General features: G+C 48.9%; 1 protein-coding gene across 1 annotated transcript in view; it reads left to right on the top strand.

Moving 5' to 3' along the window:
- The window catches only part of MASP2 (MBL associated serine protease 2), a 250,999-nt gene that overhangs the window by 196,363 nt on the left and 28,775 nt on the right, over positions 1 to 25,861 (top strand). Inside the window, exon 7 of the mRNA XM_088447809.1 lies at positions 18,453 to 18,531. Within this exon, the coding sequence (XP_088303935.1) occupies positions 18,453 to 18,531 (79 nt within the window). The remainder of the gene's footprint in view (positions 1 to 18,452; positions 18,532 to 25,861) is intronic.

Genomic DNA, 25,861 nt, shown 5'->3' with positions numbered 1-25,861 from the left:
TTCCCCTATACTCTGCTCTGCCTCCAGCCCAGCTCTGCTACATCTTCCCCTATACCCTGCTCTGCCTCCAGCCCAGCTCTGCTACATCTTCCCCTATACCATGCTCTGCCTCCAGCCCAGCTCTGCTACCTCTTCCCCTATACTCTGCTCTGCCTCCAGCCCAGCTCTGCTACATCTTCCCCTATACCCTGCTCTGCTCCAGCCCAGCTCTGCTACATCTTCCCCTATACTCTGCTCTGCCTCCAGCCCAGCTCTGCTACATCTTCCCCTATACCCTGCTCTGCCTCCAGCCCAGCTCTGCTACCTCTTCCCCTATACCCTGCTCTGCCTCCAGCCCAGCTCTGCTACCTCTTCCCATATACTTTGCTCTGCCTCTTCCCGTATACTTTGCTCTGCCTGTAGCCCAGCTCTGTTACCTCTTCCCCTATACCCTGCTCTGCCTCCGGCCCAGCTCTGCTACCTCTTCCCCTATACCCTGCTCTGCCTCCAGCCCAGCTCTGCTACCTCTTCCCATATACTTTGCTCTGCCTCTTCCCGTATACTTTGCTCTGCCTCCAGCCCAGCTCTGCTACCTCTTCCCCTATACTCTGCTCTGCCTCCAGCCCAGCTCTGGTATATCTTCCCCTATACCCTGCTCTGCCTCCAGCCCAGCTCTGCTACATCTTCCCCTATACCCTGCTCTGCCTCCAGCCCAGCTCTGCTGCATCTTCCCCTATACCCTGCTCTGCTCCAGCCCAGCTCTGCTACCTCTTCCCCTATACTCTGCTCTGCCTCCAGCCCAGCTCTGCTACATCTTCCCCTATACCCTGCTCTGCCTCCAGCCCAGCTCTGCTACATCTTCCCCTATACCTTGCTCTGCCTCCGCCCCAGCTCTGCTACCTCTTCCCCTATACTCTGCTCTGCCTCCAGCCCAGCTCTGCTGCATCTTCCCCTATACCCTGCTCTGCTGCAGCCCAGCTCTGCTACCTCTTCCCCTATACTCTGTTCTGCCTCCAGCCCAGCTCTGCTACATCTTCCCCTATACCCTGCTCTGCCTCCGGCCCAGCTCTGCTACCTCTTCCCATAAACTTTGCTCTGCCTCTTCCCGTATACTTTGCTCTGCCTGTAGCCCAGCTCTGTTACCTCTTCCCCTATACCCTGCTCTGCCTCCGGCCCAGCTCTGCTACCTCTTCCCCTATACCCTGCTCTGCCTCCAGCCCAGCTCTGCTACCTCTTCCCATTTACTTTGCTCTGCCTCTTCCCGTATACTTTGCTCTGCCTCCAGCCCAGCTCTGCTACCTCTTCCCCTATACTCTGCTCTGCCTCCAGCCCAGCTCTGCTACATCTTCCCCTATACCCTGCTCTGCCTCCAGCCCAGCTCTGCTGCATCTTCCCCTATACCCTGCTCTGCTCCAGCCCAGCTCTGCTGCATCTTCCCCTATACCCTGCTCTGCTCCAGCCCAGCTCTGCTACCTCTTCCCCTATACTCTGCTCTGCCTCCAGCCCAGCTCTGCTACATCTTCCCCTATACCCTGCTCTGGCTCCAGCCCAGCTCTGCTACATCTTCCCCTATACCCTGCTCTGCCTCCGGCCCAGCTCTGCTACCTCTTCCCCTATACTCTGCTCTGCCTCCAGCCCAGCTCTGCTGCATCTTCCCTATACCCTGCTCTGCTCCAGCCCAGCTCTGCTACCTCTTCCCATATACTTTTCTCTGCCTCTTCCCGTATACTTTGCTCTGCCTCCAGCCCAGCTCTGCTACCTCTTCCCCTTTACTCTGCTCTGCCTCCAGCCCAGCTCTGCTACATCTTCCCCTATACCCTGCTCAGCCTCCAGCCCAGCTCTGCTACATCTTCCCCTATACCCTGCTCTGCCTCCAGCCCAGCTCTGCTACCTCTTCCCCTATACTCCGCTCTGCCTCCAGCCCAGCTCTGCTACATCTTCCCCTATACCCTGCTCTGCCTCCAGCCCAGCTCTGCTACCTCTTCCCCTATACTCTGCTCTGCCTCCAGCCCAGCTCTGCTGCATCTTCCCCTATACCCTGCTCTGCCTCCAGCCCAGCTCTGCTACATCTTCCCCTATACCCTGCTCTGCCTCCAGCCCAGCTCTGCTGCATCTTCCCCTATACCCTGCTCTGCTCCAGCCCAGCTCTGCTGCATCTTCCCCTATACCCTGCTCTGCTCCAGCCCAGCTCTGCTACCTCTTCCCCTATACTCTGCTCTGCCTCCAGCCCAGCTCTGCTACATCTTCCCCTATACCCTGCTCTGCCTCCAGCCGAGCTCTGCTACATCTTCCCCTATAACCTGCTCTGCCTCCGGCCCAGCTCTGCTACCTCTTCCCCTATACTCTGCTCTGCCTCCAGCCGAGCTCTGCTGCATCTTCCCCTATACCCTGCTCTGCCCCAGCCCAGCTCTGCTACCTCTTCCCCTATACTCTGCTCTGCCTCCAGCCCAGCTCTGCTACATCTTCCCCTATACCCTGCTCTGCTCCAGCCCAGCTCCGCTACCTCTTCCCCTATACTCTGCTCTGCCTCCGGCCCAGCTCTGCTACATCTTCCCCTATACCCTGCTCTGCCTCCAGCCCAGCTCTGCTACATCTTCCCCTATACCCTGCTCTGCCTCCGGCCCAGCTCTGCTACCTCTTCCCCTATACTCTGCTCTGCTTCCAGCCCAGCTCTGCTGCATCTTCCCCTATACCCTGCTCTGCTCCAGCCCAGCTCTGCTACCTCTTCCCCTATACTCTCTGTTCTGCCTCCAGCCCAGCTCTGCTACATCTTCCCCTATACCCTGCTCTGCTCCAGCCCAGCTCTGCTGCATCTTCCCCTATACTCTGCTCTGCCTCCAGCCCAGCTCTGCTACATCTTCCCCTATACCCTGCTCTGCCTCCAGCCCAGCTCTGCTACCTCTTCCCCTATACCCTGCTCTGCCTCCAGCCCAGCTCTGCTACCTCTTCCCATATACTTTGCTCTGCCTCTTCCCGTATACTTTGCTCTGCCTGTAGCCCAGCTCTGTTACCTCTTCCCCTATACCCTGCTCTGCCTCCGGCCCAGCTCTGCTACCTCTTCCCCTATACCCTGCTCTGCCTCCAGCCCAGCTCTGCTACCTCTTCCCATATACTTTGCTCTGCCTCTTCCCGTATACTTTGCTCTGCCTCCAGCCCAGCTCTGCTACCTCTTCCCCTATACTCTGCTCTGCCTCCAGCCCAGCTCTGGTATATCTTCCCCTATACCCTGCTCTGCCTCCAGCCCAGCTCTGCTACATATTCCCCTATACCCTGCTCTGCCTCCAGCCCAGCTCTGCTGCATCTTCCCCTATACCCTGCTCTGCTCCAGCCCAGCTCTGCTACCTCTTCCCCTATATTCTGCTCTGCCTCCAGCCCAGCTCTGCTACCTCTTCCCATATACTTTGCTCTGCCTCTTCCCGTATACTTTGCTCTGCCTGTAGCCCAGCTCTGTTACCTCTTCCCCTATACCCTGCTCTGCCTCCGGCCCAGCTCTGCTACCTCTTCCCCTATACCCTGCTCTGCCTCCAGCCCAGCTCTGCTACATCTTCCCCTATACCCTGCTCTGCCTCCAGCCCAGCTCTGCTACCTCTTCCCCTATATTCTGCTCTGCCTCCAGCCCAGCTCTGCTACATCTTCCCCTATACCCTGCTCAGCCTCCAGCCCAGCTCTGCTACATCTTCCCCTATACCCTGCTCTACCTCCAGCCCAGCTCTGCTACCTCTTCCCCTATACTCTGCTCTGCCTCCAGCCCAGCTCTGCTACATCTTCCCCTATACCCTGCTCTGCTCCAGCCCAGCTCTGCTACATCTTCCCCTATACTCTGCTCTGCCTCCAGCCCAGCTCTGCTACATCTTCCCCTATACCCTGCTCTGCCTCCGGCCCAGCTCTGCTACCTCTTCCCAAATACTTTGCTCTGCCTCTTCCCGTATACTTTGCTCTGCCTGTAGCCCAGCTCTGTTACCTCTTCCCCTATACCCTGCTCTGCCTCCGGCCCAGCTCTGCTACCTCTTCCCCTATACCCTGCTCTGCCTCCAGCCCAGCTCTGCTACCTCTTCCCATATACTTTGCTCTGCCTCTTCCCGTATACTTTGCTCTGCCTCTAGCCCAGCTCTGTTACCTCTACCACTATACCCTGCTCTACCTCCAGCCTAGCTCTGCCCTAATATCCTGCTCTACCTCCAGCCCAGCTCTGCCACCTCTGCCCATATACTTTGCTCTGCCTCTTCCCGTATACTTTGCTCTGCCTCCAGCCCAGCTCTGCTACCTCTTCCCCTCTACCCTGCTCTGCCTCTAGCCCAGCTCTGCTACCTCTTCCCATATACTTTGCTCTGCCTCTTCCCGTATACTTTGCTCTGCCTCCAGCCCAGCTCTGGTACCTCTTCCCCTATACCCTGCTCTGCCTCTAGCCCAGCTCTGCTACCTCTTCCCATATACTTTGCTCTGCCTCTTCCCGTATACTTTGCTCTGCCTCTAGCCCAGGTCTGTTACCTCTACCACTATACCCTGCTCTGCCTCCAGCCTAGCTCTGCCCTAATATCCTGCTCTACCTCCAGCCCAGCTCTTCCACCTCTGCCCTTATACCCTGACCTGCCACCTCTACCCTTATATCCTGCTCTGCTTCCAGCCCAGCTCTGCCACCTCTGCTCTTATACCCTGCCCTACTCTAGACCAGCTCTGCTCTGCCATCTCTGTCCTTACACCCTTCTCTTCTCTGTAACCTGTGACTGCCTTGTACCAGGCTCTGCCTCCAGCCAAGCTCTGCCACCTCTGACCTTATACACTGGCCTGCCAGCAGCCCAGCTCTGCTCTTATAGCCTGCTCTGCCACCAGCTCAGCACTGCTACCTCAGCCCTTATTCCTTGCTCTGCCACCTCTGCCCACCTTATACCATGCCCTGCCTCCAGACCAGCTCTGCTACCTCTTCCAATATACCCTGTTCTGCCTTCAGCCCAGTTCTGCTACCTTTGCCCTAATACCCTGCTCTGCCTCTAGCCCAACTCTGCTACCTCTTCCCGTATACTTTGCTCTGTCTCTAGCCCAGCTCTGTTACCTCTACCACTATACCCTGCTCTGCATCCAGCCCAGCTCTGCCCTAATATCCTGCTCTGCCTCCAGCCCAGCTCTGCCACCTCCGCTCTTAAACCCTGCTCTGCCTCCAGACCAGATCTCCTCAGCCATCTCTGCCCTTCTACCATGCTCTGACCCCAGCCCATCTCTGCCATGATGAAATATGGCATGTTCTTACACTTTCTCCACATCAAGGACCTCATTCAGAGGCGGTCGAAGCGGCCGCATGGTTGTACGCCACCGATGTTCGCTATACTGCGCATGTGTAAAGTTCGCAATGCGCCTGCGCAAACTAGCTGCTACGATCAGAAATTTCTCTCTCCTTGAACACAGCCAGGTCGGTAGTTTGAGTGACAGATTGAGGCGTTTGTGGTAACAGGGGAAGATGCTTGAAAACGGGGGAGTGGAGATCCGAACGCAGGCGTGCCTAATTATGCGAACGGCGTTTTATGGGAGTGCATACGGTTTATGGGAGTGCATAATTAACAAAGTAGCGTCATGGCACATGTGACATGGGAGGATTTTACACTGACATGATCGTAGAGCTTAAGAGAGGGTATGGTCAACCTTAAGCTCTACGACCAGTAGATGGTTCCCGATGGTCTCGATTAATCCTTATATGCCCGGAGATGACGTGCAATGCGTACGAGAAGGGGGCGAATTCTTTGGAATTCCGGCCGCTTCCTCCCCTTGGTCGGCCAGCAAACGATCCGAACTTAGGGACGCAACTTGCGAGGGAATCATTTGCATATCCGGCCCCTTTTCCCGTACGACCGTGCGGCCGCTTCGACCGACTCTGAATGAGGTCCCAAGTGTGAATGAAAAAGAGAGAAAAAAATAGTGCAATACGTCCAAATAATTTATTGTAAATTACATCATGCACTCGCATAAAACAAGTTTGTAAGAGCTTATCATGTAGGAATCACAACAGATATAGATGTTTAAAATATATGTCAGAATGATAATGAGGTGCTCTGGAAGGATGTTCCCCAAAAGTCCCCCTGAACGTCCTGGCAGTTGGTGAATAGGGCAACTACCAAGATCCCTGCAAAGGTCCCTTGTGTCCGCTTGTCCCGTTTCAAGTGGATACTCTTTTTCCATAGTTTTTATAAACAGTATTTTAAACATATGTACCTGGTAGGCAAACCATCTTGAACTGCATGACCCTGCTGTGATTCCTACACCTCAAAGAACCCCCCTGTCCCCTTCAATGTGGTCTCTATGCAGGGACGGCAACAGATATCTTGGGGCCTTGTACACCCCTCTCCTCTGTCCTAATAACTGAACGGTCAGCTTGAGACTTTTCTTACCTATATCGTGGTTTCTCAGCAATGGGGAACCTCTGAAGAAATTGATCCTCCCTGGGCAGATGGTAACTTCATTCCGTATTCACTATTCATGTAGGCGATCAAATGGTCCGGAAGACATCTGTTTTGATAGGAATATAAACAATGTCATCATCATACAACAGAGATATAATATGGGTTTTTATAGAACTGGTGTTTTAATGAAGATTATTGTGCCCCAGCCATTGCTGCTAATGTTAAAAGTTGTGGAATATCTCCAGACCCCACCCCCACATGTCTCCAGCTGTGTATATCCATGGCTCCCCCCTGTGTATATCCGTGTCTTCCCCCCCCTGTGTATATCCATGTCTTCCCCCCCGATGTATATCCATGTCTTCCCCCACCTGTGTATATCCATGTCTTCCCCCCCGGTGTATATCCATGTCTCCCCTCTGTGTATATCCATATATCCATGTCTCCCCCCCTGTGTATATCCATGGATCCCCACCTGTGTATATCCATGGATCCCCCCCTGTGTATATCCATGGATCCCCCCCTGTGTATATCCATGGATCCCCCCTGTGTATAGCCATGGATCCCCCCCCTGTGTATATCCATGGATCCCCCCCCTGTGTATATCCATGGATCCCCCGCTGTGTATATCCATATATCCATGTCTCCCCCCTGTGTATATCCATGGATCGCCCCCTGTGTATATCCATGGATCGCCCCCTGTGTATATCCATGGATCCCCCCCCTGTGTATATCCATGGATCCCCCGCTGTGTATATACATGGCTCCCCCCCTGTGTATAGCTCTATCCCTGTGAATATGTCTCCCCCTGTGTATATCCATGGCACCTCCATGGCTCTCCCCCTGTGTATATCCATGGCACCTCCATGGCTCTCCCCCTGTGTATATCCATGGCACATCCATGGCTCTCCCCCTGTGTATATCCATGGCTCTCCCCCTGTGTATCTCCATGGATCCCCCCTGTGTATATTCATGTCTCCCCCCCTGTGTATATCAATGTCTCCTCATATGTATATCCATGTCTCCTCATGTGTATATCCATGTCTCCCCCCTGTGTATATCCATGTCTTCCCCCCCTGTGTATATCCATGTCTCCCCCCCCTGTGTATATCCATGTCTTCCCCCCCTGTGTATATCCATGTCTCCTCATATGTATATATCCATGTCTCCCCCCTGTGTATATCCATGTCTTCCCCCCCTGTGTATATCCATGTCTTCCCCCCCTGTGTATATCCATGTCTTCCCCCCTGTGTATATCCATGTCTCCTCATATGTATATCCATGTCTCCCCCCTGTGTATATCCATGTCTTCCCCCCCTGTGTATATCCATGGATCCCTCCCTGTGTATATTCATGTCTCCCCCCTGTGTATATCCATGTCTCCCCCCCTGTGTATATCCATGTCTCCCCCCCTGTGTATATCCATGTCTCCCCCCTGTGTATATCCATGTCTCCTCATATGTATATCCATGTCTTCCCCTGTGTATATCCATGTCTTCCCCCCTGTGTATATCCATGTCTCCTCATATGTACAGTCAGGTCCATAAATATTGGGACATTTACAGAATTTTCAGATTTTGGCCTCTATTCACCACCACAATGGTTTTGAAATGAAACAAACAAGATGTGCTTTAACTGCAGACTTTCAGATTTAATTTGAGGGTAATTACATCCAAATCGGGTGAACGGTGTAGGAATTACAACAGTTTCAATATGTGCCTCCCACTTTTTAAGGGACCAAAAGTAATGGGACTATCAACTCAAAAGCTATTTCATGGACAGGTGTGAGCTATTCACTCGTTATTTCATTATCAATTAAGCAGGTAAAAGGTCTGGAGTTGATTCTAGGTGTGACATTTGCATTTGGAATCAGTTGCTATCAACTCTCAATATGAGATCCAAAGAGCTGTCACTATCAGTGAAGCAAGCCATCATTAGGCTGAAAAATCAAAACAAACCCATCAGAGAGATAGCAAAAACATTAGGTATGGCCAAATCAACTGTTTGGAACATTCTTAAAAAGAAAGAACGCACCGGAGAGCTCAGCAACACCAAAAGACCCGGAAGACCACGGAAAACAACTGTGGTGGATGACAAAAGAATTATTTCCCTGGTGAATAAAAACCCCTTCACAACAGTTGGCCAAATCTAGAACACTCTCCAGGAGGTAGGTGTATATGTGTCAAAGTCAATAATCAAGAGAAGACTTCACAAGAGTGAATATAGAGGGTTCACCACAAGATGCAAACCATTGGTGAGCCACAAAAACAGGAAGACCAGATTAGAGTTTGCCAAACAACATCTAAAAAAGCCATTACAGTTTTGGAACAACATCCTATGGACAGATGAGACAAAGATCAACTTGTACCAGAGTGATGGGAAGAGAAGAGAAGGAAAGGAACTGCTCATGATCCAAAACATACTACCTCATCAGTGAAGCATGGTGGTGGTAGTGTCATGGCATGGGCATGTATGACTGCCAATGGAACTGGTTCCCTTGTATTTATTGATGATGTGACTGCTGACAAAAGCAGCAGAATGAATTCTGAAGTGTTTCAGGCAATATTATATGCTCATATTCAGTCAAATACTTCAGAACTCATTGGACGGTGCTTCACAGTGCAGATGGACAATGACCCGAAGCATACTGCATAAGCAACCAAGGAGTTTTTGGCCAAGTCAATCCCCTGACCTGAATCCGATTGAGCATGCATTTCACTTGATGAAGACAAAACTGAAGGGAAAATGCCCCAAGAACAAGCAGGAACTGAAGACATTTGCAGTAGAGGTCTGGCAGAGCATCACCAGGGATGAAACCCAGCGTCTGGTGATGTCTATGCGTTCCAGACTTCAGGCTGAAATTGCCTGCAAAGGATTTGCAACAAAGTATTAAAAAGTGAAAGTTAGATTTAGGATTGTTTAGTTTGTCCCATTACTTTTGGCCCCTTAAAAAGTGGGAGGCACATATAGCAACCGTTGTAATTCCTACAGCATTCACCTGACTTGGATGTAATTACCCTCAAATTAAATCTGAAAGTCTGCAGGTAAAGCACAACTTGTTTGTTTCATTTCAAAGCCATTGTGGTGGTGAATAGAGGACAAAATATGAAAATTCTGTCAATGTCCCAAAATTTATGGACCTGACTGTATATATATATATATATATATATATATATATATATATATATATAAAAAACTACAAATGGACTGGCACTCTCCACACAGAGGTATCTCCTGCTCCGATGACCTCTGGAAACAGACTTGTATATGGGCAATATGAACAAGCAGCGGCACTCGGAGACTTCAAGATTTCAAAAAAGTATATTTAATAGTATGGATTAAAACACACATTTTTAAAATTTTGAAGTCTCTGAGTGCCGCTGCCGGTGCGGGTCGCCGCATGATGACGTCTACCCACCGGCCATCACGTGGACGTCTGGTACAGTCGCGACCACGTCAGACTGATGGAAGCACGCTCATAGCAGGTGTCACCGTTACCTAGGTAATCATGGTGCAGCGAGTCTGTACAAAAATAAAATCACAGAATGGCATAAGTAATTAATACATACATAACATGCATACAAAACTTTATTACAATAATTAGATATATGAATAATGTATTTATAAAAATATTATTATTATAAGCGGTTATTAGTGTTGTTCATGAGGCAATTCCAGAAGTCTATAAGGACCTCTAAAAATTTGTCACCAGCACACCAAAACATCTATTAGGACAAACAATTTGAGAAAATACTGACATTTTTTTTTTTTTTTAAAGATATTAGAATATTTAAAGTATTATAAAGATTTAGAAATTTCAACAACTTTTGAAAGCACAAAAAGAGTATACAGAGGAGCATTTGAAAATCTAATCATGAAGAGAGGGACCTCAGAAACAAGCAGAAATAGCCTGATGCTCACATACTGGGATCACTGTATTAATACAATTTAGCGAGGACTAAAACAACACTAACCTAGATCAAATGTAAGTGATCAGACAACCTATATATATATATATTCAAATGCGAGAAAATCGAAATATACAAAAATAAATGATCCAAATACTGGTGATTACTGGTGATTTACAATTTTAAAAAACAATTCAAAGAAAACAATGCAAACCAAGGTTCTCGCTATATATATATATATATATATATATATATATATACACACACATCTATATGCATATATATACACACACACACATATATATATATATACATACACACACCTATGTAGCACTGCAAGGGGGTTCTAGCATCAGCACCTACCTGCAAGTTGGTGCTGCTGTGGTATCCGAATGAGGACAGTGGTGCTTTGTTCCGGTGATTTCATGTGGGTAGGCACTCTTATGATTGCGGGGGGGGGCTCTGTTTTGATCGTGGGGGGGTACCCGCGGGAGGAGCTGTTGTGATCGCGGGGGGGGGGGCAGAGTTACCCACGGGGGCGCGGTTGTGATCGCAGGCGGAACCAGTGGGGGGGCTGTTGTGATCAGGGGGGCTGTTGTGATCGCGGGTAGGGTTACCCGCGGGGTGGGGTGAGGTTGTGATCACGGGGGGGTTACCCGCTGGGGAGGTTGCTGTGATTGCGGGGGGGTGTTGGCACTCTAGTGATCGCGGGGGGGTGTGCACTGTGATGTACAGCACCCAGGGAAGCAATATCTCCGCCTCCAGCTGAGCATGTGCTTCCCTAATGGACACTAGAGCCACCTCTCCCTCTGAGCATTACATTGCGGCCATTTTGGGAGGGATTTTCGGCCGGGCATTTCAGTAGCCGGACCGGCCCATCTTGGCATCGGCCCTTCTGGCATTTGCCAGAACTGCCAGATGGCCAGTCCGGCCCTGGAGCCAGCCACTGGACTGCTTGTTGTTTTATAATGGATGTGCTGTAGATGACGTAACAGGGAGGAGGTTCTAGTTGTTTAGGGGAAGCAGTCGGGAAACCGATGGATGGATTCCCGACCGTCGGCTTCCTGACTGTCTAATCCTGGCACGGGCTAAATGACAGGTGTCGAAATCCCGACTCCTGTCATTTTACCTACGCCAGGAGCCCGACACCTGGCTTATTGATCGAAGGTAAGCCGGGCGCCGGAAGCGGACAGCTGCTGGGTGGGAGGGTTAGGTTTAGGGTTCCCGGGGGGGACTTGGGGTTAGTCACCCCCCCGGGAGTTTAGGGTTAGGCCTGGGGAAGGGAGGGTTAGGTTTAGGCACCCCCCTGGGGGGCTTAGGCGGCGGGGAAGGGGGGGTTAGGTTTAGGCACTTAGAGGGGGGATTAGAGTTAGGCATTTGGGGGGAGGTAAGACCCCTAAGGGAGGGTTAGGGGGGAGAATAGGTTAGTCAATACTTACCTCTCAATGATCGGGATTTTCACTGCTGCCGGGATGCCGCTGTCGGTAAATCATACTGAATCCATGTTTAGGGTCCCTAATTGGCTTGACAATTGTTGTCCGGATTTGGGTAGAAATAATTCTACACATAAGAAGTGGATTTTTTGTCTTATTCCCAGACATGACAATGGGCTTTTCCTTATCATGGGCAACAACTGTTTCTTCCACTGGATCCTGATTTACACAAACAACATCCTCATTAACATCATCAACATCCTTATTAGCATCAGCTACACAAATATCCTCCTCCTCCTAGTGCACTTCCACAGAAGCATCCTCTATTTCTATGTCAGCATGTTCACTTGTGCTTACATCATAAGAGGCAAAACCACCAGTCATGAATAAAGACCAAGGCCTTAGCCTTTCCTTGCCACTTAGTGAGGTGAAACTGGCATATTATGTTATGACTTTCTGCAGCTGACTTTCCCTTTGATGTTTGTTTCTTTACCACTGTAAATGATTGGTTCTTTGATTTTAGATGCCCTGACTTAAGCCCTGTATGCCCTTGGCTATCGATTTTAGTAGATGACGTAGGCGGACTAGTATCGTCATGTCTGATGGCACTGGCAGCAGCTCCAACTGGTTTCTGCTCTCCTCTCAACTTATTGTTCTCCATATCAAAAAACACGGAGGAAGTGGGGTACATCACACACATCAATTAGTACCAATTTTAAATATTACACTTCGGTATCAATGACTTACAGTGTCACAATATTTTTTATGAATAAGAAAATAATAACAACAAGAACTACACTGGGGAAGAGCACCCTGGACAAGGCAGCTGCCCCTTGTTTAACAACACAGCACCCCTTTATGGACAAAAAATCACCCCTGCGGAGTGCGGATGGAGCAACTGCAAAGTCACAATGACGTAGATAATAAACTTCGGTCTGGCCTACAGTGTCACCGGACAATAATAGCGCAGCTACAGTAACTTGCTAACACACACACACCAAAAAAAAGAAAACACTTATTTTTTTTACAATGGGGAAGAGCACCCCTGAACGAAGCAGCAGCCCCTTGATGAACAACACAGGCAGCACCCCATGGACAACATAGCACCCCCGCTGAGTGGATGGACCACTGCAGAGTCACAAATACATGGATGATAAACTGCTGTCTGTCCGGCAGTGTCACTGAGCAATAATAGTGCAGCTAGGTTGCTAACACACACACACACACACACAAAAAAAGCACTTTTATATTTTTGACACTGGGGAAGAACCAGAGGCACCCTTCCCCAGCAAATGCCCATCAAACGCTGTTGAGTGCTGAGCTGCTGTGGGGGACAGCAGTCGCCTATGCCTGTGGGGGGGAGTGACCATGCTGAACGCACCCCCCCCCCCTCCCGCCGCGGCTTTGCGCTGGGCTGGGTGGCTCACAGTGCTTAAGTTATCTTACTGTTATCAGGACAGTTGGTGGTATGGGCCTCTCCATTATGGGGAAAAATTACCCTCTGGTCAAAGACAGCACTGAGAAGGGAGGTAAAAGCATGTGCGGAGTGTCTAGGTTATGCAGACAGTGGGGAGGTCAGAGTGGAGTGAGCAGGGTATACAGACAGTGGGGAGGTCAGAGTGGAGTGAGCAGGGTATACAGACAGTGGGGAGGTCAGTGTGGAGTGAGCAGGGTATACAGACAGCGGGGAGGTCAGTGTGGAGTGTCTAGGTTATGCAGACAGTGGGGAGGTCAGAGTGGAGTGAGCAGGGTATACAGACAGTGGGGAGGTCAGAGTGGAGTGAGCAGGGTATACAGACAGCGGGGAAGTCAGTGTGGAGTGAGCAGGGTATACAGACAGTGGGGAGGTCAGTGTGGAGTGAGCAGAGTATACAGACAGCGGGGAGGTCAGAGTGGAGTGAGCAGAGTATACAGACAGTGGGGAGGTCAGAATGGAGTGAGCGGGGTATACAGACAGTGGGGAGATCAGTGTGGAGTGAGCAGAGTATACAGACAGCAGGGAGGTCAGAGTGGAGTGAGCAGAGTATACAGACAGTGGGGAGGTCAGAATGGAGTGAGCGGGGTATACAGACAGTGGGGAGATCAGTGTGGAGTGAGCAGAGTATACAGACAGCAGGGAGGTCAGTGTGGAGTGAACAGGTTATACAGACAGCGGTGAGGTCAGTGTGGAGTGAGCAGGTTATGCAGACAGTGGGGAGGTCAGTGTGGAGTGAGCAGAGTATACAGACAGCGGGGAGGTCAGTGTGGAGTGAGCAGGGTATACAGACAGTGGGGAGGTCAGAGTGGAGTGAGCAGGGTATACAGACAGTGGGGAGGTCAGAGTGGAGTGAGCAGGGTATACAGACAGCGGGGAGGTCAGTGTGGAGTGAGCAGGGTATACAGACAGCGGGGAGGTCAGAGTGGAGTGAGCAGGTTATACAGACAGCGGGGAGGTCAGAGTGGAGTGAGCAGGGTATACAGACAGCGGGGAAGTCAGTGTGTAGTGAGCAGGGTATACAGACAGTGGGGAGGTCAGTGTGGAGTGAGCAGAGTATACAGACAGCGGGGAGGTCAGAGTGGAGTGAGCAGGGTATACAGACAGTGGGGATGTCAGAGTGGAGTGAGCAGGGTATACAGACAGCGGGGAAGTCAGTGTGGAGTGAGCAGGGTATACAGACAGCGGGGAAGTCAGTGTGGAGTGAGCAGGGTATACAGACAGTGGGGAGGTCAGTGTGGAGTGAGCAGAGTATACAGACAGTGGGGAGGTCAGAGTGGAGTGAGCAGGGTATACAGACAGTGGGGAGGTCAGAATGGAGTGAGCGGGGTATACAGACAGTGGGGAGGTCAGAGTGGAGTGAGCAGGGTATACAGACAGCGGGGAGGTCAGAGTGGAGTGAGCAGGGTATACAGACAGCGGGGAAGTCAGTGTGGAGTGAGCAGGGTATACAGACAGTGGGGAGGTCAGTGTGGAGTGAGCAGAGTATACAGACAGCGGGGAGGTCAGAGTGGAGTGAGCAGAGTATACAGACAGTTGGGAGGTCAGAATGGAGTGAGCGGGGTATACAGACAGTGGGGAGATCAGTGTGGAGTGAGCAGAGTATACAGACAGCGGGGAGGTCACAGTGGAGTGAGCAGGGTATACAGACAGCGGGGAGGTCAGTGTGGAGTGAGCAGGGTATACAGACAGTGGGGAGGTCAGTGTGGAGTGAGCAGAGTATACAGACAGCGGGGAGGTCAGTGTGGAGTGAGCAGAGTATACAGACAGCGGGGAGGTCAGAGTGGAGTGAGCAGAGTATACAGACAGCGGGGAGGTCAGAGTGGAGTGAGCAGAGTATACAGACAGTGGGGAGGTCAGAATGGAGTGAGCGGGGTATACAGACAGTGGGGAGGTCAGTGTGGAGTGAGCAGAGTATACAGACAGCGGGGAGGTCAGAGTGGAGTGAGCAGAGTATACAGACAGTGGGGAGGTCAGAATGGAGTGAGCGGGGTATACAGACAGCGGGGAGGTCAGTGTGGAGTGAGCAGAGTATACAGACAGCGGGGAGGTCGGTGTGGAGTGAGCAGGGTATACAGACAGCGGGGAAGTCAGTGTGGAGTGAGCAGGTTATTTAGACAGCGGGGAGGTCAGTGTGGAGTGAGCAAGTTATATAGACAGCGGGGAGGTCAGTGTGGAGTGAGCAGAGTATACAGACAGCGGTGAGGTCGGTGTGGAGTGAGCATGGTATACAGACAGCGGGGAAGTCAGTGTGGAGTGAGCAGAGTATACAGACAGCGGTGAGGTCGGTGTGGAGTGAGCATGGTATACAGACAGCGGGGAGGTCAGTGTGGAGTGAGCAGGGTATACAGACAGCGGGGAAGTCAGTGTGGAGTGAGCATGGTATACAGACAGCGGGGAGGTCAGTGTGGAGTGAGCAGGTTATACAGACAGTGGGGAGGTCAGTGTGAAGTGAGCAGAGTATACAGACAGCGGGGAGGTCAGTGTGGAGTGAGCAGAGTATACAGACAGTGGGGAGGTCAGTGTGGAGTGAGCAGAGTATACAGACAGCGGGGAGGTCAGTGTGGAGTGAGCAGAGTATACAGACAGCGGGGAGGTCAGTGTGAAGTGAACAGGGTATACAGATGGCACTTTCTGCATTATGTGAGAGACGTCATGCTGTAGCTGGATGGTGGAGATCATGAGTGAGCTTCAGCCCGGCTCTTGCAGTGGGCGCAGCAGCAGCTAATGAGTCTGTCTGACTCTCATTGGCTGCTGAAACACAAACACGTCGCTGCCACGCTGGTGGCAATGTGTGTGTAAATGTGTAGTGCGACCGCATTCCCTGCGGTCTGCACTACACTGGCTATCTAGGACGGGCCGGTACCATGGTTGTGGTGCCCCCGCTCTGCTGGTCCGACAGCGCCCAGGGCATGAGCCACGGCGACCCTGCCCTACTTACGCCACTGCACATACACATCGCAGTGGCACACACGCCCATTACATACACATAAAACCATATTTGCCAACACTCCCTGAATTTCAGAGAGACTCCCTGAAGAGTCTAACAATCTCTCTGACTGCACCTTACCCCCATTATGTAGCTGTTATATATTAAAAAAAAAGCAGAGATATAGGATGCATGACGAACACTGCAAAGGACCGCTCTCTCGCGTTCACGGTAGCCCCTTGCGATGGAGGGACTTCCAGGTCTATGACTCAGAAGCCTCTCTGGCGTCCTTCTGTGCATGCGCAGAAGGAAGCTCGCAGCGCGAGGTGTGCTGGGAGAGATCCGGTTGTAATCCCAAAATGACCTTTCTGATTTTGTTCAAAACAGATTGGATCTTCATTGCATACACTAGCGTAACTACCGTAGGTGCAGGGTGTGCAGCTGCTATGGGACCTGGACCACCTCCTGGGCCCGGCCCTACCCCTGCACCTACGCTACCAAGCCAGCCATGGTGGCCTCCTCCAGCTGTGTGTGCAGGGATGGCACATCTGCCCTCCTGGTTGGCTCCGTCTCTCCTCATACTGGGAGTTGCATCAGTCGGTGAGGTGAGATGGTGCCACCTGGGAACGGAGGTGTGCCTGCCCTGCGCAACACTTGCTGAAGGAGGACGCGACCACAGAGCAGAGGTAAGAAAAGGAGGAGGGGGGGGGCAGGGGCCCATGAAAATTTTGCTATGGGGCTCCCCTAGGTCTAGTTACGCCCTGACTGCACATGTTGAGAGATGTGGGAGTATATTTACTAGAGGATGATTTTAGTAAATTTTGGGGTTTTACAGTTGATTTTTATCCGATTTTGCAATCAAGGGATTTATTAAAAGCAAAATCGACTATAAAACCAAATCCTGATAAAGATCGCACAATTATCAAACATCTGACCTTTCCCATAGCTGACTACAGGATCCCTTCATTTACTAACAGTCAGATTTAAATTCGAATAGAAATCGACTTCATATCCAACTTTAAAACCACCCAAATAGGCGAGTTTGGGAGAAGCATGCACATATCGTTATGATCACTTTGATCTGTGCATGATTCTGAAGCTGGCCACACACTAGACGAACTTACATCCAACCAGCCAACTTGTTGATTGGTTGGAATGAAAATCTGGTAACGGATGGGAGTAAATGATGATCAGCAATTTGCTCCTAAATGCCAGAAAACAGATGAAAATGGTCGGTCAGACAAGTTCGTTAAATGTTTGATCTAAACAATTTGTTCAAACAACAGTTTTTGTCCATTTTCCGGCGTTTGGGAGCAAATTGCTGATTGTCATTTGCTTTCATACCTTACCAAGTTTTCATTCCAACCAATCAGCTAGTTGGCTGGTTGGATGTAAGTTGGTCTAGTGTGTGGCCAGCTTTAGGCTTAAAAGATGATAAAAATGTGAAAATAGAAAACGGCGTAGGGTCCCCCCCTAAACCTATAACCAGTCCTGGACCTTTTAGCCTGGTCTGGTCATGGAAAATCAGGGGGGAAACTGGTGTGGGGTTCCCCCTATTTTCCATTAACCAGCAACAGATGAACCAGCCAGGGTGGTAATGCCACAGCAGTGGGACACACACCATGGGGTCTTCCTGCCAAAGCATTCAAAAGTCTCAAACTGGTCAGCTCAGGGTTTGCAATCCTTGGAAAGTGGGGACCGCTCAAAAAATGACCAGGGATCTTCCCCGCACCCCAGGTGATGGTGAGTGCAGAGGTAATGGTTTAAATGAAGTAGTAATATTGTTACAGCCATGGTGGCACAGTGGAACTACAGGTACTAGAAAGCCTACCCTTTGGTCAGTGGTGACACCAAGGTCAGTGATACCTGGTGTGATCAATTCCCACCCATCCATGCATACGCGTGTCTGGGCTGAATGTACATGAAAAAGGGCGTGGCCTTGTGGAACTGGGGCGTGGCTTTGTGGAACTGGGGAGTGGCCTTGTGGAACTGGGGAAAGGCCGTCTTTCCTACAATCAGAGGGTGTGGCTTCCCAGGAATGGATGGATCTAGTCAAATGTTGGCTTGTTACTTGTAGTCATATTACACTCATCACTTTGCTTGGTACTCATGTCAAGATACAGAATGATACCATGTGTGGCTAGTGTTAGGCTGTTAGGCAAGCAAGAGCTCTACAGCTGCACATAAAGAATAATTGTCTATAAGTGCCAAAATGAAAGAAATCACAGGTCTTGTTCATTATCACTCACCTTTATAAAATATCTCAGGCTTATATTGCAAAGTTGTGTTATCTGTTTTCTCACATCAACGTATAATATAATGAACGTAACTTTTCTTCCACAGAACGTGAAAATCATAAACTCATTCACAGCAGTCTGTAAGAGTGATGGAAAATGGGACAAACCACTACCAAAATGTATCAGTAAGTTCTTTTTACTTAAAAAAACATCATTATGATACATTGGTACGATGCACTAACATCCTAACATACTTCATTATGAACATTTACTTACTGGAGATCTCACGGCATACACTGATCTTACAAAGAAATATATCACTAATTTGTTCATTATTTGCAAGTCACGTTAGTGCTTTTTTTATGCTGCCTTGTGGTTGACAGCGCTCACATGTGGTCTATTTTACACAAAAGGACTTTCATATGGTACACAATGTGGACAAAAGTGATTGGACACTGACAGCAAATAGATCAACTAGATTTTATTAACGTCACTACTTTGTTGGTCCACCACGTGCAGTGATTACTACAGGCAGCTGTGGTACCCTAGGTGTACCTACCGCATGCTTGCCTACCTTTTAAATCTCCTCCCCGGGAGAACCCGGGGAGGAGAAGCAGCTGGGTCCCGACGGGGGCGGGGCCAAACGATTCACGGCATTAAGCCCCGCCCCCTCCGTGGCAAATTGCCGCGATTGGCGCATATTTAAATAAGGGGCGGGGCTAAATGACGCAATTCATGAAGAATCGTGTCTTCAAGACCCGCCCTGTACACAGGGACCCGCGATTGCCGCGGAAGTTCTCCCCATTCTGCCCACTTCATTAGGAAGTGGGCAGAATGCGGGAGAAGTGCCTACCCTTCCGGGGGTGCGGGGGGTTACCCGAAAAATCGGGAGCCTCCCGCGAAAACCGGGAGGGTAGGCAGGTATGACCTACCGATGCAGGGTCCTATGTGAGATATATAGATTTATGTCTACTTAGTGTCAATATTGATATTGTGTATGTGCTATGTTGGGGTTCTGAACCCCACAAGGGTAATCCAGAGGCAACAGGGGAAGAGAGTAGGAGTAATCCAGTGGTGAGCAGCAGCAGGTCACAGGACCTAGAACCGGTGACTCAGGTGGTCAGTTAATGCAGTTACAGGGAGTCCTAAGGGAGCGTTCTCAGAGGGGAGACCTGCGCAGGGATACCCACCGTCATTGGGAAGCTAACAGGCGGTTGCCATTGTGTGGTGTTCCCGGTGACAGAGCAGAGAGACACACTATCCTCCGGAGCTTGTACAGCAACAGCCGGGGAAGGCAGAGCCGGAGGCGCGGCTGTTGGGGAGAGGGGAGCACTCATTGCTTCCCTCCCCGTGTACTGACAGGCATCAGTCATGCAGCTGTACAGATGAGCTCAGACACAGTAGGAGGCTGTACATAATGTAACCTTAGTAAATCTGTGCTCTCTTTTAAAAGTCTATCTGATCCGGCCGGGCTGTACGCTGCAGTGAGTGGGGGCAGAGCAGTAACACTGTGCTGAATTTATTATGCAGAACTCTCCTGAAAGGCTGCAGATATCGCCGGCTCTCCCCCCTTACTGACTCCCCTTTCATCACTGTGATCGGGACATGGCTCTGCCTTACCACTGATCTGGGGAGATGAAGCCCACCTTCCAGACTTCCAGAGCAAATACCCATATAAATTAGCTGTGAAGGAACTTTATTATTAAAGATGAGGGGCTGGAGATGAAAAAAAAACCTGCAAGGTTTGTATAGTAATTGTGAAAAAACATGGGGTCCCTAACGCACAAGCAGGGCCAGATTAAGGCTTGTGGGGGTAGAGAGATAGGGGGGGAGAGGTGAGGGAGAATGTAGGGGGGAGACAGAGAGATGGAGGGAAAGAGAGAGAAGGGGGAGGAGGGAGAGCGAGGTGGGCAAAGAGAGAGAGAGGGGGGAGACAGAGGGAGAGAGAGAGCACGCACACACACACTACCTGACTGCCTTGTTTATTTCAGGATCAGGTAACAAGTGGGCATATCGCGGCATTAGGCTCTGCCCCTTACCCATACACCTGTGAATTGTGGCATGATCAGTGAGGGGGCGGGGCTTTGGTCATTAGTCATGGCCAGGCACCCAATGTGGAGGCCGAGACAAAGCTTTATGCTCCGCCTCTCTAAAGTAGAAACAAGACAAGTCTGTCGGTGTTGTGACTGTGTCTGTGATGCTGCTGGGAGCCGGCCAGGGAGGGTCCAGAGTGGCCCGGTCCAGGTGCAATGTTTGCTGCTGTGTGGGGGCCCCTGGGCGAGCGCCCCTATAATCTGGCCCTGTGGACAGGCATGCGGCACCTCATTCTCACAGGGATGAGCGATTGTACGATTTACCCCTGGGCCCATCACAGGTAGGTGGTTGATGTATTGTATGGTTAGACTGTATTTGTTATACATGGAATACTGTACAGATTGAGTCTCACATATCCAAATATTCTGAAATACGGAATATTTTTAGCATGACTGAGATAGTGAAATCTTTGATTTTTGATGGTTCAATGTGCACAAACTTTGTTTAAGGCACAAAATTATTGAAAGTATTGTAGAAAATTACTTTCAGGTTGTGTGTATAAGGTGTATATGAATCATAAATGCATTCTGTGTTTAGATTTGGGCCCTATTCCTAAGACATTTTAATATGGTATACAAATACTCCAAAATACGGAATATTCCGATATCCAAAATAGCCTTGATCCCAAGCATTTTGCATATGGGAGACTCAACCTGTATAATAATGGGGGCATTGCTACTGGGGATACTACTAATGGGGACATTACTACAGGGGACACTAGCAATTCCTCCAGTAGGAGTGCCATCAGTAGTAGTGTCCCCAGTAGTAATTCCCCCATTTGTGGTGTCCCCAGTAGTAATTCCCCCATTTGTAGTGCCCCCAGTAGTAATTCCCCCAGTAGTAGTGTCCCCTGTAGTAGTGCCCCCAGTAGTAATGTCCCCATTAGTAGTATCCCCAGTAGTAATGCCCCATTAGTAGTGCCCCCAGTAGTAATTCCTCCAGTAGTAGTACCCCCAGTAGTAATTCCCCCATTAGTAGTGCCCCCAGTAGTAATTCCCCCATTAGTAGTGCCCCCAGTAGTAATTCCCCCATTCGTAGTGCCCCCAGTAGTGGTTCCCCTTACACAAAAACAAATATAATTAAAAATACAAACACAATATTTACCTTAGGCCCCGCTCCTGCGACCACTCCTCAGAACTTTGGGAGAGACGTCATGACTTAGGCTATGGGTGTGCCAAATTAAATTCTCGCCCTGGGCTCCACTTGGTCTAAAACTGGCCCTGATCAGACTAGACAGCTCTCTCCAAGTTGTGATGTCACAGAAGTAGGTGAACGGTGTCTGCATATTTCTGTCAGTTCTGAATAACTTTTCTTTTCTTTTTTTATTATAAAAAAACCCCTTTTGCATATCTATTTATTTCAAATGCTTTTGTTCTTCAACTGCTTTTTTTAGTGAACTACAGATCCCAGCATGGACAGGCTGCCAAGGCAAGCTGGTACTTGGAGGACCACAAGTACAAGCCCTTCCTCGTACCTGTGCGTCAGTATCTCCAGTAGTGATTTTTATTTTTTCAAAGTGTACCCTATGGAGTACAGATACATCTAGCCTCCTTGCGTGTTAAACTGCCCTTCTAGTCGCGCCGTGGTATGAGTCGGTAGTGCCAATTGTCTTTTTGAGCAACTTTTTCCCTTACCATGCCTATATTCTGTGTGTGACTAAATCTGCATGTGGAACGCTACGTTACAGTTTCACAGCTGCTGACACTATAACGGAGAATTTTGCATGCAGATACACCCGTAGCCGCGCGCAGAATATAGGCGTGCCGCATAACATTTTAATCAGCAGAAGCTGCTTTGCAAATAAGTTGCATTCTAAGGGAAAAGGTCTAACGAAAAGACGCTCAGCACTACCGAATCATACATCGCTCACATGTTATATGTAATCCGACTTGTAGCACACGGAGGATGGCTGTATGTTGGCACATCTGTACTTCTGGACAGCGGCACCAGGTAGATCTGATATAAATGAACAATTACAGTCAGGCCCAGTGACAGGGGGGGACCAAGGGGACACCCATACCGGGCCCCATGGATTAGAGGGGCCCCGACAATCAGGAACAGAATAAACGTCGGGCCCTACTGCTGCCCCAGTCTTGTCGATTAGCCGCTGCCCCCTGCTGTTGGTGGGATTCCCGCAGCTGGTGCTGACGACGGGAGGAGACCCCGTGAGCAGTACTGTGAATAGCTGTCACTGTGGTTGCCGGGACAGAGAGTGAAGAGCCATGCTGCCTACAGATGAAGGAGGGTGACTCCTGTACCCTAGGGGGAACCCCCGCTGACAGATGCGCTCCTCATGAGGAAGGACCCACTGCAGGCAGCTTGTGGAAAGCCCCGCTGCAGGAGAACCCGCCTCTGAGGAGAGCTGCTACGCCGTTACAGCAGCCCTACCCTTCTCCTCCTGGGTCCCTCCTGCTTCCTTCCTGTTCCTTCCCGTTAGAGACCGCCCCGACCCCCCCCCCCCCACCTTGCGGCCCCTCGCTCTTCACCCCACTCGTGACACTCCCGACCAGCCCCACACTCCTCCTTCACCTCCCTAGTGGTCCAGCTGAAGATTAAGTGAAAAAGCCAAGACCCAGCATGAAGGTAAGTGTCTGTGTTATTGTCATTTTTAACATATTATAGGTGTGTGTGTATATGTATGTATATATATGTGTGTGTATGTATATGTATGTATGTGTATGTATATGTATGTATATATATATATGTGTGTATGAATATGTATGTATATATATATATGTGTGTGTGTATAAATGTATGTATATATAGGTGTGTGTGTATGCATGTACAGTATGTATGTATATATATATGTGTGTATATGTATTTATATATAGGTGTGTGTGAATGCATGTACAGTATGTATATATATGTGTGTGTGTATGTATATATAGGTGTGTGTGTATGTATGTGTGTGTCTGTATATGTATGTATATATATATGTGTGAGTATATGTGTATATATATATATATATATAGATATATGTGTGTGTATGCATGTACAGTATATATATATATATATATATACACACATACAGTCAGGTCCATAAATATTGGGACATTGACAGAGTTGTCATATTTTGGCCTCTAGTCACCACCACAATGGCTTTGAAATGAAACAAACAAGATGGGCTTTACCTGCAGACTTTCATATTTAATTTGAGGGTAATTTCATCCAAATCAGGTGAACGGTGTAGGAATTACAGCGGTTTCTATATGTGCCTCCCACTTTTTAAGGGGCCAAAAGTAATGGGACAAACTAAACAATCCTAAATCTAACTTTCACTTTTTAATACTTTGTTGCAAATCCTTTGCAGGCAATTACAGCCTGAAGTCTGGAACGCATAGACATCACAGATGCTGGGTTTCATCCCTGGTGATGCTCTACCAGGCCTCTACTGCAAATATCTTCAGTTCCTGCTTGTTCTTGGGGCATTTTCCCTTCAGTTTTGTCTTCATCAAGTGAAATGCATGCTCAATCGGATTCAGGTCAGGGGATTGACTTGGCCATTGCATAACATTCCACTTTTTAGCCTTAAAAAACTCTTTGGTTGCTTTTGCAGAATGCTTCAGGTCATTGACCATCTGCACTGTGAAGCGCCGTCCAATGAGTTCTGAAGCATTTGACTGAATATGAGCATATAATATTGCCCGAAACACTTCAGAATTCATTCTGTTGCTTTTGTCAGCAGTCACATCATCAATAAATACAAGGGAACCAGTTCCATTGGCAGCCATACATGCCCACGCCATGACACTACCACCACCATGCTTCAATGATGAGGTGGTATGTTTTGGATCATGAGCAGTTCCTTTCCTTCTCCATACTCTTCTCTTCCCATCACTCTGGTACGAGTTGATCTTTGTCTCATCTGTCCATAGGATGTTGTTCCAGAACTGTAATGGCTTTTTTAGATGTTGTTTGGCAAACTCTAATCTGGTCTTCCTGTTTTTGTGGCTCACCAATGGTTTGCATCTTGTGGTGAACCCTCTATATTCACTCTTGTGAAGTCTTCTCTTGATTGTTGACTTTGACACATATACATCTACCTCCTGGAGAGTGTTCTTGATTTGGCCAACTGTTGTGAAGGGGTTTTTCTTCACCAGGGAAATAATTCTTTTGTCATCCACCACAGTTGTTTTCCGTGGTCTCTTGGGTCTTTTGGTGTTGCTGAGCTCTCCGGTGCATTCTTTCTTTTTAAGAATGTTCCAAACAGTTGATTTGGCCACACCTAATGTTTTTGCTATCTCTCTGATGGGTTTGTTTTGATTTTTCAGCCTAATGATGGCTTGCTTCACTGATAGTGACAGCTCTTTGGATCTCATATTGAGAGTTGACAGCAACTGATTCCAAATGCAAATGTCACACCTAGAATCAATTCCAGACCTTTTACCTGCTTAATTGATAATGAAATAATGAGGGAATAGCCCACACCTGTCCATGAAATAGCTTTTGAGTTGATAGTCCCATTACTTTTGGCCTCTTAAAAAGTGGGAGGCACATATTGAAACTGTTGTAATTCCTACACCGTTCACCTGATTTGGATGTAATTACCCTCAAATTAAATATGAAAGTCTGCAGTTAAAGCACATCTTGTTTGTTTCATTTCAAAACCATTGTGGTGGTGAATAGAGGCCAAAATCTGAAAATTCTGTCAATGTCCCAATATTTATGGACCTGACTGTATATATATATATATATATATATATATATATATATGTGTGTGTGTGTATATAGGTGTGTGTTGTCAAAGCTGGATAATTGGCTGAGACAAGATCAGTTTAAAATTGGATCGCAGCGACGCCATCTTGCTACTGGCCGCAAGACGCCATCTTGGAAATGAGATCGCAAGATGCCATTTTGTGAATGGCCGCTCAAGTGCCATTTTTAGATAAACTCACACTTTAGTACATGTGGCGATATTACTATTAGCATCATTAGCGAATGCATAAGATCCTGTATGAAAACGCTGAATATTAACTTCAAGCACATGCATCTGCCCCAAGTTAACTAGCGTCTTTACATCAAACCCCACATACTCACACATTACATATTCACATACAAGGTTCCATAAGCTTTAAGGTATAAGATTCAAGTATGCACATTTATAATAATTGCTAGGAAATAAAGATTATTTCGTAACTAAGGTTTTATACGTGATAAGTAAGCCATGTTTGGTATTGTTCTGATGCGTACTCTCTCAACAATATTCCTGTAATATCGATGGAGAGATCGCAACATGCATTCTTAACTTATGGACCGCAGAGACTTCAAGCAACAAAATGTACATCATATGACCAACTGTTAGGATTTGCATGAGGCGGGAAACCAGAGACCACCAGTTGTTAGAGGCTGGACTGTGTCTATTTGAACCAACCTGGTAAATGCCTTGTAACATATGCCCTCTCCTTTAGGACCAATGGTATT

Source organism: Taudactylus pleione, unplaced genomic scaffold (assembly GCF_031769625.1).
Source record: "Taudactylus pleione unplaced genomic scaffold, aTauple2 ptg000441l, whole genome shotgun sequence".
Taxonomy (NCBI): Eukaryota; Metazoa; Chordata; class Amphibia; order Anura; family Myobatrachidae; genus Taudactylus; species Taudactylus pleione.
The sequence above is the reverse complement of the archived record's forward strand: the minus strand, read 5'-3'. Positions and strand labels throughout refer to the sequence as shown.